General features: G+C 47.4%; 1 protein-coding gene across 5 annotated transcripts in view; it reads right to left on the minus strand.

The window, feature by feature from the left end:
- Window positions 1-16,001, minus strand: part of ZZEF1 (zinc finger ZZ-type and EF-hand domain containing 1) — a 115,535-nt gene that overhangs the window by 88,815 nt on the left and 10,719 nt on the right. For all 5 annotated transcript variants that reach the window (XM_047832754.1, XM_047832752.1, XM_047832753.1 and 2 more), the window contains exons 2-6: window positions 9,861-10,005; window positions 6,117-6,311; window positions 4,180-4,351; window positions 3,141-3,340; window positions 1,554-1,764 (exon numbers count right to left, since the gene is read on the minus strand). In XM_047832754.1, coding sequence (XP_047688710.1) covers window positions 1,554-1,764; window positions 3,141-3,340; window positions 4,180-4,351; window positions 6,117-6,311; window positions 9,861-10,005 — 923 coding nt within the window. The remainder of the gene's footprint in view (window positions 1-1,553; window positions 1,765-3,140; window positions 3,341-4,179; window positions 4,352-6,116; window positions 6,312-9,860; window positions 10,006-16,001) is intronic.

The raw sequence follows: 16,001 nt of genomic DNA on the forward strand, positions 1-16,001 counted from the left end.
AGTTATAACCCAGCGAACAACATTAAGAATCACGCGTCCACACCAATACCAAGTTTGAGGAGGAAGGGGATATGTTGTCTCAAAGCATCTCCTCACAAAATACTAATTACCAGGAAAAAAAAAAAAGTCCCTTTACAATGGAAAAATCTAAGAGACCACCCTTCCATCCAGGGATCGATGTTGACCTGAACAGCACCAGTAACCAGACAATCTAAGGTGGTGTGTCAGCTGACGGGGTGAAACCAGAGCGCGTCATCACTTCTGTGATGCTCCCGCTAAAGATACAACACCTACACTTAATCATGAGACATCAGATAAACCAAAACCGAACGACACTCTTGCAAATAACTGACCTGTAATTTTCAAACGTGTCAAAGCCGTACAGTCAAGGGAAGACTGAGGAACCGGTCCACTCTGACGGAGACCGAAGAGACGTGGCAACAAAATAAAGTATGATTCTGGCCTGGATCGCTGTGCCACACAGGACACTACTGGGCCAACTCACAAGCCCCGAAAGGACGGTGCCGTAAGTGCCCGTCAATCCCCTGGGCCTGATGGCTGTAGCACAGTGTTCTTATTCACATGATATACACGCCAATGTATTAGGGACAATGGGGCACCAGGTTTGCAAATTTCTCTCCGACACCTCAGAAGGAAATAAAAGTTCTTTGCATTGCACTTGAAATATACTCTAAGTTACAGACCGTTTTTCTAAAAAAAACTTTAAACAGGAAGCAAGACAGGAGTATGGCCAAATACTGCCCTTCACATCTGGCACTGCCCGCAGTGTTACTGGCTGAGCAGCTTTATTCAACAGCAATAACCAACAATCTCAAAAGACATCGAGAGGACATCTACCAACAGTCTCTTGTTATCAGTCACTGAACTTAAACGCAGGGCTCTGACACTTCACTGCTCCTAAGGCTGCACGTCGCTCACCACTTTCTGCCTTGTATGTTACCGCTGGGACTTTGTGCCCTCACAGGTTTTTTTTTAACTTTTTAACTTTTAATTTTCTTAATTTAAATGTGATTCAATTTTAATTGTTTAATTTTAACTTTTAATTCAATTTTAATTTACCTTTACTTTTTCCATTTTAATTTTCAAAGGTGCTCTACATTTCAAACTGAATTCATTTAGCACCCTTGCACAGATTTCCATCAGGAGCGAAAAGAGCCCTCAACCTGGAGTCCAGAGGCCTAGACCCTACCTGACACATCCCTGCCCAGCGATGGGCCCTGGGGAACGCCACGGGGTCCTCACCTGTCACCTGGGGAGAAGTTTTACGTGTACATTTCACAGTATGAGGAGGTAAATGACACACAGCACCTGAAGGAGCTTATCTGATCTCAAGCGCTACGTAAGTGTGACCAACTGCCACCGACGGGCAAGGGGCAGAGCAGCCGGGAGCTGACAGCACCAACAGGAAACACCGGGGCACCCGAGGCAGAGACGCTGAGTCTCAGTGACTGAGGGCTGCTAAGCGCCATGCTCTGCAGGGGGAGGGGACGACGGGGGCCGCGGAGGGTTGGAAAGCAGAGGGGGTGACTTACTGAGTATTGTGCAGCACTGTCTGGACGAAGGCGGGGTTTGTCTCCATGGACGCCGTCACCAGAGATGTCAGCAGAGACCAGTACCAGATTGCAGAAGCATCTGACACTGAGACCCCAGACTTCTTAACTCTCTGAAAGCCAACAGCCCTCAGACCATGAATTCTAGTGTCACATCCATCGCTAAGACAACGTTTTATGTTAATCTGGACATCTGTCAAGCGCAAACAACAAATTCAGTATTGGATTAAGTTCTTTAGTTCAGCAAATGCTAGGCTCCCAACTAAAAGCAAAATAGCAATTCACATTTTGAAAAGAAAATTCTGAAATAACTCTGATACCAGAAATAATGTGTACAATGCAGCTAGCATACGATAAACTGGTCAAAAAAGCATCAACCAAATTAAGGAGTCATAAGAACAATGGGTAAATTTAAGGGCGGCTTAAAATCTTTCCATTGCAAAGTTTCTTAGAAATTTACGTGTCTTGAAAACTAACACAAAGATCGTTTTTTAAATCCTGACTAAATCCATGGTAAGAAAACTTCTACAGCTAGGGTTCCGAAATTTCAATTGAGTTAAAAACAGGAGCTTGCTCACAGCAGTTGTGAGAATTTATTTCTGATAATCAAGTCCAAACAGGGGACGCAGGCATGACTCACTTTTAAGAGGTGTCACAATTTCTTATTTGGGTTGGAGAGGAGGAGGTGAGAAGTTAAAAGGGACACAACTTAGAGAAAAGCCCAGCACAGTGAGACAGGAAGCGTCTACTCCAGGAGCTGAACTACCGCTCTGCCTACGGGCAAGACACAAAGACTCTACCTCCCTAGGCCTCAGTTCCTTTGAGCAAAGTAAGAACACTTCTTTTGGCCCAGGAGAGCATTAGAAGAAATGAGACAAAGCATGAAGCATTCCGGCTCCCTGAATGAAAAAAGCCTGGAAAGAAATCACAGAATTGTGATTATTTCCAAAATGCTAGCTGTGACACAAGGTTATAATATTATAAAAATGGAAACAACCTAAATGTCCAAGAATAAAGAGCTGGTTAAAACTAAGGCAAATTCTTACAACGCTAAATAAAGGTGTGCAAAAACACGCGGTAGGACAACGCGCTAAAGAATTACAAACCAGCGTGGAAAGCGTATCACCATTTTTGTAAATATGCACCCACAACCCTATGTTTTATTTTTAAAAGGTGTGTGTGCGCGCGTGTGTACACACATGTTTACACACGCACACACACGCGCACATGCACACACACACAAGAAAAGATCTGGAAGGTTCCACACTAACACATTCACAGTGATTATCCCTGGGTGGTGGGATTTTGAGTAACTTTTGCTTATATTTTGTAGTTTTACGGTAAGGAAACAAGAATATTTCTAACTAAAAAAAAGGCTTCTATAACTTTAAAAACACCAAATAGATGAAATAATGTGACTTTCATGCGCATCACGAGTAGCCAATCAAACCTACAGAGAGAATCTAACGGTTTCTCCACTTTAGAAGTCTTCCCGCTAAAAAGTATTCCTTCTTCCCTCCATCCCAAACCCCTTAATTAGAAGGGCAAGGTGCACCCTGGCTGACTCACAGAGCTGGCTGATGTTGGCATTTTCCAGCAGCGTCACGTAGCCGGTGACATTGCTGGGGATGTGCACGTCGCGGACATCCTGGAGCTCACCGACACTCCTCCCCACAGCCACGGTCACCTGCTGCGGCATGTAGCTCTGGTCTGTGGCAGCCACTGCGATGGACAAGTGTCTAAGCACAACATCTGGCTTCATTTTTAAGCTGGAAAACACGGGAGCAGAAACTGCAAATGTTTACACAGGTCAGAAGCGGCAGCATTCACAAGTCCCATCTCCAAGACCTGGTCTTTGATGTCACCAAAGACTCACTGTCCTAAAAGCAACCAACTTGAAACGCTATTAGTTTCAAAGTCCTTATGGCCTCTCATCTCAAAAATTCCTCTCGGGTCAAGATTAATCTTACGTTTCCTCTTAAGCTACTAATACAGGCAGGAAAGTACAATACGAACATCCTAAAAAACACCGCTTTACCTGAGAAACAAATTCTAAACTGCATCCAAAGAACTGAATATACTCCCTCGGCTGTAAGTTAGACGGCTAAAGGTCACATATACTCCCTATGAGAAAACAAGACGATTATTTCTATTCCACCAACTGAAAGGAGCCCATCCTCTGAAGAGACAGGAGAAACTTGAGAACCAGAAGCGTCCCAGCTGATAGTCGTCAATTCCACCCCCGGGTCCCTGCTCATCCCATCCCCTCGCTTCCTCAGCGGCAAGATAGGTGCACACGGGTTTATTAAATGCACAGAGAGGATCTTAAAATGTAAAATCGCATCTAAGTACTTGCCCCTTGTGATATTAATTTTCCTGAGAAACTAGCGAAAAAGATCTGAAATCAGTATCACAAGATATTAGTCAAATACTATTTTCTCCCCCCAAATTCCAAGTAAAGGGATTATCCGTGTTTACGGACAGATGAGCCCGGCAGCATCATTTTACAGGAGCCCTGTACTTGATTCTTATGGCATGGAAGGTAATTTTGAGCGCACTGATGAGATGGGCACGCGGGTCGCCCAGCAGCTGGTGTGGCGCCACCCACCGGATCCAGTGTGAGCGGGCACTGCCGTCCGACTGCCAGTATGACGCCGTGTCTCCATTTGTCATCTTGTCGATGTCCGCGGGGTTGGAGGACGTTTCTATGTAAGCGTAGCACTTTGCCACCGACTTGAGTTTATCCATCTCAGGGCTCCTAGTTAGGTCTCCAGGGCTCTCTGCAGGGAAAATCAGATTCCATCACATGACATCTCTTTCACAAAGGGAAAAAAGGATCATTTAAAATACCTAACACAAATATGCTTGGTACCTTGGTCCTCGAAAAATAAGCGTTCCTTAAAATCTTCTTCCGAAGAACCAACATAAAAGCAGGAATTGGCCATACTGCTCCGTGAGCCACTGCAGTGCAGCCCCAGAGACATGAGCAGAAACCACGCTGAGGGCGGAAAATGGAACCTTACAGTCTGAACTCACGTTTCCTTAATTGTGTGTGAGATTTTTTAACCCACTCATTTGTAAGCCACCTGTGTTTCTGAGTGAGGCCTGGTCCTCCCTTCAACTATTTTCTGTGGAGCACAAGTCTTCTCACCAGTTTGTATGTTATATGACGTGCCCGCACGCATGTGCACGCACACGCACAGAACAGGTGACGTTTACTGAGTGTTCCCTGTGCGCCACTTTTCTATACATTGTCTATGTTCTAATTCAGTTTAGCAATGAGGAATCTAAGGCTCAGAGAGTAAGTAACCGCCCAAGGTCAGAGCCAGTAAAATATTAGGTCTGTCACGATGTGTTACAAAATACGTTTTTATTCCCTGAATATCATTCGTCTTTCGACTCTGCTTATATTTTCTGCTGTACAGAACTTTAAATCTGCATAAAGTCTAATTTATTAATCTCTTCTTTTGTAGTTTGAGTTAAACATCTTGCTTAGCAAGGTGTCCCATGTCAAGCATTTGTACAGAGTAGGACTACTTGCCTCTAGCACTTTACGGTTTCTTTTTCAACGTTTATTTATTTATTTTCTTTTGGGGGGGGGGACAGAGACAGAGCATGAATGGGGGAGGGGCAGAGAGAGAGGGAGACACAGAATTGGAAACAGGCTCCAGGCTCTGAGCCGTCAGCCCAGAGCCCGACGCGGGGCTCGAACTCCCGGACCGCGAGATCGTGACCTGGCTGAAGTTGGACGCTTAACCGACTGCGCCACCCAGGCGCCCCTTTACGGTTTCTTTACAGCTGAACTGTTTGATCTACCTGAAATTTGTTTCAGTGAATGGAATGGATGAGAATCTAGCTTTATTTACTTCTCCAAATGGCTGGCCAGTTGCCCCCACCCCGCTTGTTGACCGATTCGCCTCTCTACCTTGTACAAAGCAATGCTGACTGTACCTGGTACCATATTCCCACACGTACTTGGGGCTACTTCCTGACTCTATCGTGTTCCACGGACCTGTCTGTCCACACTGTCAAACTGCCGGTGTCACGGAGGGAGTCCGGGGTGGCCTTCCGCATGTACTCAACTACTACTCACAGACTATCTACCATGTGGCAGGCACAGTGCCCGGTGTTAAGGATAATGACACAAATGAGGCAGACAAAATGCAAAGAAATAATAACGCTGCAGCTTCAGGTAGTAAGTGCCACTTAGACCATTAAACCGACAAAGGTGACGGTGACTAGAAGGTGGGGAATGGTACGGGTCGGGGGGCATTAAATTAGATGGGGTAATGAGGAAAGCCTTCCCCGAGGTCACATCTGAACAGAGACATGAATGAGAAGCCAGTTGTGCTAAGAAGGGAGGGAGGGAGGGAGGGAGGGAGGGGAGAGACAGAGAAAGCCAGCAGACCACATTCTTATGCTGCAGACTGGCTGCTGTTCTAGTTTTCGGAAGAGAAGGCAGGGAGGAGGGTCTGCTCACAGCGCATCTGGAAGAAATGACGACAGAACGCGGTCCCACAGCCCCCACCACACACGTGCACGTACCCTTGTCCTTCTGTACCAGCTGGTCCAGGGACTCCTTCAGAACCGAAACCCTCATGGAGCACATGTTATTGCAGTGGTCCAACATGGGGCACGGGACGGCCATGCCGGAGAGCCGGTTGCGATGCAGGAAACGCAGGATCAGGGACGCGTGAACACCCAGGCCCTCCTTGGACTCTGAAAATATGTCTATAAAACCTAGGCAGACAAAACCCAGTTTGGGTGATTCAGGAATGCGCCACAACAGTGTTCCCACACCCCCGCCGGTGGCCTACCTCGACTGGCTGAGTGAAAAGCAGACATTATGGGTCTTTACTGATACTCTAAGTTTTGATCATTTAAAAATCTAAGCAACTTTTAAGAAATGAACCAGTGGTAATCTCAACTTAAAAATTAATTTCATGGGACGCCTGGCTGGCTCAGGTGGTGGAGCACGTGCCTCTTCACCTCGGGATTGTGAGTTCGAGCCCCGTGTTGGGTGTAGAGATCACTCAAAAATAAAATTAAAAAAAAAAATTCCTTTCGTTTAATAAAATTTTAGAAGACTTTGAATAATGATTATCTGTTTCAATCCAAACTTTAAAAAGGTATAAGCACCGAAATACTAACCAGAAGTTCTTTTTTTTTTTTTTAAATTTTTTTTTTTCAACGTTTATTTATTTTGGGGACAGAGAGAGACAGAGCATGAACGGGGGAGGGGCAGAGAGAGAGGGAGACACAGAATCGGAAACAGGCTCCAGGCTCTGAGCCATCAGCCCAGAGCCCGACGCGGGGCTCGAACTCACAGACCGCGAGATCGTGACCTGGCTGAAGTCGGACGCTTAACCGACTGCGCCACCCAGGCGCCCCAACCAGAAGTTCTTAAACGTGTTGTATAGACAGAACGTGGGCTCAGGATAAAGTTTATCGTCTCTGCGAGTGAAAGAGTAACTGTTTTTATAAGAAACTACAGGACACCATGACGACGACGGTGCAGCCACCACCCTGACCACGATTCCCGGTGGCATCTCACGGCGTGCAGGCTCTGGCCCCCACTCCAGTGCTCTCTCCAGTGCAGCTCCCTGGAGTCTGCCCACTCCGTCCATCCCTCTGGCCTCAAAATCTCCCATTCGTGCTGACCCACCCACGTTTCCTGAGCGGCTCTCCCAGCCGTCCTCTGTCTGGCATTAACCCAAGCAATCTTACAAACACACAAGTCACACAATGTCTACCCCTGTTTAACATCCTCCCATGGCTCCGCATAACCTACAGTGAACACAGGTGTCCATAACCCAGTAATAAGTGGAGAGAGGATAAACACGGCACCTCTTCCCAGAGCTCAGATACACTCGTGGGCTTGGGGGAAATTTCTTTTCTTTTTACTTTCCAATGAATCATAACTGGACATGACAAAAAGTACCTATGTTACAAGTGTACTGACTGATGAACTTTCACAAACTGAACACCCCACGTATGCAGCACCGAGCGCAAGACCCCAAAAGTCTTAGCAGAAATTATTTAAGTGTAAAACAAACAGGTTAGGGGCACCTGGGGGGCTCAGTCGGTTAAGCGACCGACTTTGGCTCAGGTCATGATCTTACAGTTCACGGGTTCGAGTCCCACGTCAGGTTCTGTGCTGACGGCTCAGAGCCCGGAACCTGCTTCGGATTCTGTGTCTCCCTCGCTCCCTGCCCCTCCCCCGCTCGCACTCTGCCTCTCTCTCAAAAATAAACAAACATTTAAAAAATTAAAAAAAAATAATAAATTGAACAAACAAACAGGTTACATTCAGGAATGAAACTCTGCACTAATTTTTAAGAGAAAACACGAGACTGACGAGAACTTATGTGCTGGAAGTGGCCGATTTTGACTACGCCCTCCACACAAACCCTGGAGACACGGGCTCCATTTCCCAAGACTCACCAGCCCGTGCCGCCCCTGCCCTCCTTGTACAGTGTCTGTTCCCTGGGCAGACTCCACGGCAGCACCACCCTCACGTGATGACACTGCTGGTGCCACACCCACGTGCTCCGCACCCACGTGAAAAGGCAGACAGACTCTGGCAATGGGGACATTCTTCGACACGCGGAAACAGGCAGCGGACGTGGCAAACGCTTAGCGCCAGCACAGTGAGATGTGAAAGGGACAAGTTCCGATCTTGGTCAGAAAGAACGACAAGGAACAAATCCCACAACAGGTGAGTCCAGCTTACCAGGGTTTGTCCTAACACTGTGAGAAAATAATTTTTGTACACTGGAGGTTGATAGAAAATTTTGAGTAAAAAGTCCTAGTCACCACCCTGCTACGCAAGCACGTTGGGCTCCGAGCCCCGAGTCTTTCTAATTCTATCTCCCCTCCCCCAGAACAACGGTGCACTGAGTATTATTGCAGGTGGGTTCCCTGGTCTTCGCCCCTTCCTCCCCTCCCCAACATCTGCTCGAGGCGTCCACATACAGCTCCCGATGTTACCGGTGCTGGTAACGCACACGTGGCAGCGATACGGAAATGCCGAGATATGACTTAGCGAAACGTAATTCAAAGCACACTTTTAACTGCCATGAGAGTAGGAAAAAAGTTAACATGCATGGACTACCTACGACGCTATAAAGATGACGCAATTAGGGGCGCATGGGTGGCTCAGTTGGTTAAGTGTCCGACTCTTGATTTCAGCTCAGGTCATGAATTCCGGTTCATGAGACTGAGCCCACGTCGGGCTCCGCACTGACGGCGTGGAGCCTTCTTGGGACTCTCTCTCCCCCTCTCTCTGCCCCTCCCCTGCTCATACTCTCTCACTCTCTCTCTCTCTCAAAAATAAACATTTTTTTAAATCCAAGATTATACAATTGAAGACAACTTGAGGAAGAACGGAAAGCTGCATTCTTCATCAATATACACACGTCGTCCTTTCCCAGCTCAGCACGCCCTCCGCGGTAAGTCAGAGAGGTCAAGGGCAATCCCATTTACATCGGTGCGTCTACCAAGTCTACCCGCCTCCACCGCTGCTCCCGCCAGGCTCTGCGCTACATGTTAGGACACCGCGAGCACAGAGTAGGAAAAGTTCTGAGACAAGCTGAGGGCACAAGGATGATAAGCAAAGTTTTATTCCTTTGCAACTCAACTGTTTTCTCACTGGAGAAAAAAGAGGGTAACTTAATTTTTGATTCTGTCTTCGGAGTCCCTAGAAGAAACCGTACAAAAACACAAAGTTTTTTCCGAGGGACAATCTAGAAGAAGTATTGCTTACTTTCATGCTGTTTTTATTACTACTTAAATTTCAGAGTGGTAGCTTTCAAAAACAAACAAACACTGGGCACCTACCATCTACCAAAGATACGTTAAATGTGAGGGCACAGCAGAAATAGAAGGTCCCTGTCCTCACGGAGCTCAGAGTATAAGAATAAAGACAGACATTTACGGATAAATGAACGATTAATTAATTAATCACAGCGCTGACATGAGGCAAAGACAAAGGCAGGATACCAAGAGCACACACGTGGGGCCAGGGACGGCTTCTGCAGAGAGTGAAATAGATACCCACTAAGGAAGGCAGGCTCACGACAAAAGTTCCTAAAAACGGCAGATCTGCTCAAGCATCGCTGTACTGGGGACCCAGAGGGATGATTACACAGAACACGGACTCCAACCGTGGGCTTAACAGACACGACTGGAAAAGCACGTTTATTCCATGGCACCCTCAGCCTGCCTCATGACAACCCACAGGACAGCAAAAGCACCCTCCGGCCTTCAGCACTCAGATGACAGCCTTACCTGGGACCAGAGAGCAGGCCTGCAGTTGCCTGATGATGTGGCCTAGCTCCCCCTGGAGGTTAGCCCCACTGGAGTTCTTGAGGGCCTCCAGCATGTTCTCGGCATCCACTGTACCATCACCCTCGGCGTCAAACTGGGCAAAGGCCTACAACACAAGAGATACAATAAAATCACGTCTGTTCCAAATCATGGATACTTTGCCGCTGGTGACACTGTTGTGGTTGCAGGAAGAGTCCACTGATATCATTCAAAGACCAAATAAATTCGGGATAGTAAGGCACCATGTATAGAAGTATACTACGTGCACACACAAGGTTACCCTCTCATCTTTTTCATGGGATTAACCCCCTTTTCCCAAACAATTGCAGAAAGCAACCTGTGCAGCATTTTCCAACTGGTTACAAAGTGCCAAACACAAAGCTAGAATCAGAGACTTGGCTTAGAGCAACACCTTGGGTCAGCCGGGCTTTTCCTTTCAAACGCCCTTTGGACGCAAGACCCAACTTGATTTATCAACTCCACAGCCCTGTTTTCACTAACCTTTGACCGTATTCTCACTTGCTCCCTGCCCTTGTCGGGCCATCTGGGGAACTGGGTACAATGTGGGATTTGGTCTGAATCCTGCTCTGTCACTAACCAGCTATGTGACTGTCCACACATTCCTTTATCTCCAAAAGCCTTACCTCCTTGATCTGAAAAATGCAGCAAATATTACCAAACTCACAGGCTGCCGTCTGGATTAAGTAACATTTGAACAGAGTCCAACACAGTGAAAGCATATCAGAGTGCAAAGTGTCTCCTTCTCCTTCCTAACCTGCACTGTCATTCCCTCTGTGTCCCTGACACCACTCCCTCTCACATTCTACAAGACCCCCCTCACCTAGCGACTGTCCCAGCTCCCCAGAACTCAATCTCTGCCGCATGAGCGGCTTCTCTCTTCCTGACGATATACCACGCACAGACATCCCTCACCATGAAATACTTTGAGAGTCTCCCCACCTTCTTTTCCAGGTCATTCTCTCCCTTCCTTCAAACTCCTGCCTTTTCCTTATTTCCCTCCGTCATGAAATGTGGAGATTTCCCACTGAGGTTTCATGACTGATACAAGTACCCACTGCTGTCACGGACCTCTAAACGATGCAGTGTTTCACAGGAACGTAACAAATCCCAGTGTTCATGTCTAAAAACCATGGGCATTCAGTGCAGGACGGGGGACAGTTCGGAGCCAAGTGTGAGAGAAAGCTGCCGCATTCTCTCGGCCTTTCCTCAACCTCGCCAGATTATCCAAAAAGTTAACAGGATCAAAGACGACAGTAATGAAGAAACAATGTTCAACAGAAGAAAATACCTTTTTCTTTTCTGATTAGACCCATAGCTTACTACGGAAGCTCCACCCCAAAAGGGAAAGGAATGGAAGGGATGAGAGGAAAGAGACCGTGATGGACAGAAGACACTGCCTGTGAGGGCGGATGCAGGACCATGGTCTTCAGGGTGCAGAACGGGTGCCTGCAACGGGCTGTCACAAGAAGGGTCAGCGAGGATTAAGGTCGTGAGATAAGAGTCAGAGGGAAAAGCTCCTCACGAGGACGGACTCGTCGGTTGCCCGTGGGGTATAAAAACAGCTGAGGGCCTCCGGGAAGGAAGGCCCAGGCCTCCAGGCTTCCGAGCGAACCACAAGCAGCCACCACGAGTGTCCCAACAAAGGCATTTACCTCGCCTCCTCCCGAAGTCCCACCAAGACAACATCACACGGGGATGTTTTCCTAAAGCACAAAGACAGAAGCAAATATCGTATGATGCAATAGCAACAAAACTGTGGAAGCTGAGAAACAAACAGACGCCTAGTGAACGCCACTGTCTGCCAGAAAGAGGCCCCTGAGCCGGGAGCGGGCAAGCGGAGACACAGGCTGCTTCGCGCTGAGGGGCCCAAAGCCTTCTTAGGACCCAGCAGCAGCGGGTGCTGCCGAAGGTGGAGGGAAACCCGTGGGAGGTCTGTTTCGGAAAGCAGTTAAAGCAGACTGGATAGACGCCGATCTTAAGGAATCACCGTGGGTTTCTTTTTAAGGGAAAAGCGTGACAGTGAGATTGTGTGTTTTTTTCCAGAGTTCTTACCTTTTAAAGATACATAATGAAAGATTAATCAATGAAATATTTGTGGCGGGAAAGATTTGCTTCAAAATAATTTGGAGGAGAAGCAGGTGGAGTCTAGAGTAAATAAAATTGGCCTTGAGTTGGTAGCTGTTGGAGCTGGTGAACAGGTCTGTGAGAGTTCATTCTATTCTACTCTTACCTCTATTTTCTCAGGTTTAAAGCAAACGAACATACAAACGTAACAGGTCTCCAGATCCTCTCCTCAGTCAGAAGCTGGGGTGCGGGGCTGATTTCCTCCAGAGCGTGGCACAGAGTCTCCGGACTAGGAAATACCAGGCGCGGCTGAAAGGGTCAATACTGTACTGAAAACGGGGCACTAATGCCCAAGGGTCAAGGTCTGTAAGACTCACCCCTCCTCTAGGGCTCTCCGAGTGCTGGCAGCCAGTTTCACACTCTCCGGGCAAGACACTGGGGGGCTCTTCTCTGGGGGTGCTGGACAAGCCCCTGAGGACAGACCTGGAGACACTGGCACTGGAGGGCGCCCCCCGCAAGGGCCCAGCACCTTCCAGTGAGGCTCAGCTGTCAGTAAGCCAGACGCATGGAGCCCCCACCTCTTTAGTACCCTGCTCTTTAACGTGAGTGGGGGCAGCCCAGGACCACTGACGTTTGAGGAACGGCTTAATATGAAACACAGAGCAAGCAACTTGGAGAAAAGAAAGGAGAAGGAGACAAGACCGTCAGAAAGGTGATCATCAGTATCTTCAGACAAATATTTACAAAAAGATATTTTCAATACCACTTTTACTAAGGTGTAACTCACAAACCGTCAAACTCACCCTTTTAAAGTGCACAACCTAGTGGGTTCTAGTATATTCAGAACCACCATATATCAGCAGCCACCACCAGCTAATAAAAAAGACGCTGTGTCATCATGAAAGAACAGGAGACTACTATTAAAGCCAGTCTATTCAGAATGTTTTCATAAGCTCCTGAAAGTTAACATATCACAGCAAAACGAAAATCTTAATAGATTTTGGAAGAGAAATCTCAAGAGGCTGGAAGTTCAGTTGACTGAGGTGCCCAGAGAGTACAGCAAAAAGACAGAATGACGGAAACTGGGAAAGAAAAGAGGAAAACAACCAGGAGGCCAGTCCAGGAGCCCACTATCCAAACACTCGGAGTTCCGGAAGAAAGGGGCACAGACAGCACAGGGAGAGAAAGGACAATCGTTACGATTCGAGGGGATTTCCCCAAACTGAAGGATGTGACTTTTGAAACAGAAGAGGCTGAATACCCTACAGGTGGATACAGGCACACGGTGCTGAGACTTCACGCCACTGAGCAGAGAGAAGTTCCTAGTTGCAGGGAGGAGACACAGCGTCCGTATCAGAGGCCGGGAACCAGAGGCTAATTCCGCAGGTATGCCGGGAGATGGAAGGCGATGGGAGCTGGGCCCTCCACATATGGGGGGGGGGGGGGGAGGTCCTCTCTAACCCCAAAGTCAGCATGTAGCCAAAATACCACCAACTGTGAAAGAGCGGAAAAAGACATTCTTCCACACACAAGGCTCTCAAAACACACACTAGTTCATGCTCCCTTAGTCAGAAAGCGACCAGAGGGTGTGGTCACCTGAATAAAGACCACACAGAGAAAGAGGAAGAATGGGGTCCAACCGAGAGAGTGGACGAGTCCCTGGGGTGCTGCACAGCACACGTCCAGAATGAGGCAGGTCGGAAAGCTCTGGAGAAGATGAGTCTATGCAACTCCTTCCTGTGTGCTTGAACACACTGAATGTGTGAGAAGACATTCAGGAAACCGGCAGAGAATCTGGAGCCAAATTAATGACAGGGACCAAAAAGCACCAATTCAGCTGTTAACGTGGGAGGAAAGACGTACGAGGAAAAGCAGCAGCGGAATAAACGGCTCAGCGACACACACGATTCATGTCGCCTTAATAACACACACACCGAGAGCGAACTAAACACAGCAGACACACTCTGCCGGGGGACAGGTGTGTGGGTGTGGGGGAGGACAGGACGGCGAAGGACAACTAAGGACGCGTGCTCTGTGGGGGGAATAAGATGGCCTAAAAACTGACAACTCATAAAGTAATGTAAACATGACATCTGGTGACTCTCGGGGACCTACCAGCACCAGCTGCAGGGGCCAAGTGACAACTCGGGGACAGTGAGACACTGCGCAGGGGCGTGGACGACCCGTGGGCTCGATGCCGCGTGAGTGATGACAAGGGAAATCAAAACTTCTGAGTGTCTGCTTCAGGCACAGGATAGACTGCATCAGTGGTTTTACAGCTTTTTCAGTCACGTGATATTCCTCCTCTGTAAACACTGGATATATCAACCACAAATAAGAGTTCTGGGACAACCGGAAAGGCGTGAATATGGACATCAGATGACACAGACATGAACTGACATGGAAAGGTGAAGGCCACGGACTGGAAAAGTAGGCTACGAAAGAATATCAGAGAGCAGTCTCACGATAGTTTTAAAAAACCAAATATACACACTTTGCACATTAGTACAAAGCCCCAGACACACAAATATGAAAACACACGTGTGTGTGCAAAATAAGACCTGAAAGCATAAGTGTTTGCTAATGGCAGTAACATGACGATCTGCATCGAGGGGGATTTTTAAATATCAGGAAATGAGAACACAAGCCTGATATAAAAATCGGAGCCAATGGGCGTGGAGGGAGACAGAACAGAAGCACAGCCTCCGTCTGCCCCAAGACCCCACCGTGTGACAACCACAGCGCGCACAGCCCTTCCCCACTTGGCCCCGGCAGGGCACAATAAGGACTCGAGGTCTGAGGGCATCAGCACAACTGAAGCCCGTCCCACGGGGAAGGACATATGCTTTGGGAAGCTCCAAACGAACATCTGAGCATCCCTAAACTCCAGGCACTTTGCGTAACACCACTTATCCCTCGTAACGGCAGCAGTAGCACTTAGTATTAACTGCCCCACTTTGTAGATGCACGGAGAGGTCAGATAACTTGCCTGAGGTCACACAGCTAGTACTGGAATCCGAGACTCCAGACTTAGTTCTTCAAGACTGTGTTCTCCTTCCTTTGCTCAGAGAAGGCCCAGGGCTCTTGCAGTCTGGAAACTGAGGACGTAAAATCTCTTTGAGCCCTTCTCTTTCCCCAACAGCACCTCATGCCCACATTTACTCAGAATTAGCCTTAAACCTGAGACGCGCTTTCTCTAAACCTCAAGATGGCACTCAAGTCCTACATCCACTAAAGCTCTTGGCTTCCTCCTTGTTTCTTGCATCTCCAGTGCTCTCTGCTTCCCAACTCCTGTGCTGATGACAGACAAAAAAAAAAATCCCATAGAAGTAAGGTTATAAAAACGACGACAGTTTTGCTATTCCTCATAGATTCTGTTGGTCTGTCAATAGTTAATGAATACAACAAGAAGAATTTTGAAACAAACAAAAACAAAGACATTTTGGATGAGAGAGAAAAAATCAGAACAGCATGACTAACAGCTTCACCAAATAAATAAGTCATTTCCTAACACTCGGAAACTGTCCTCAAAGAAACGTACAGGTTTTCTGGCACAAAAAAGACTCTCAGAGCAATGGAACAGAATACAGAACCCAGGAATGGACCCACAAACGTATGGTCAACTAATCTTTGACAAAGCAGGAAAGAATATCCAATGGAATAAAGACAATCTCTTCAGCAAGTGGTGCTGGGAAAACTGGACAGCGACATGTAGAAAAGAAGGAACCTGGACCACTTTCTGACACCAGACACAAAAATAAACTCAAAATGGATAAAAGACCTCAATGTAAGACAGGAAGCCATCAAAATCCTTGAGGAGAAAGCAGGCAAAAACCTCTTTGATCTTGGCCACAGCAACTTTTTACTCAACACATCTCCAGAGGCAAGGGAAACAAAAGCAAAAATGAACTATTGGGATCCCATCAAAACAAAAAGCTTCCGCACAGCGAAGGAAACAATCAGCAAAACTAAAAGGCAACCGATGGAATGGGAGAAGATATTTGTAAACGACATATC

Source organism: Prionailurus viverrinus, chromosome E1 (genome assembly GCF_022837055.1).
Source record: "Prionailurus viverrinus isolate Anna chromosome E1, UM_Priviv_1.0, whole genome shotgun sequence".
NCBI classification, from domain to species: Eukaryota; Metazoa; Chordata; class Mammalia; order Carnivora; family Felidae; genus Prionailurus; species Prionailurus viverrinus.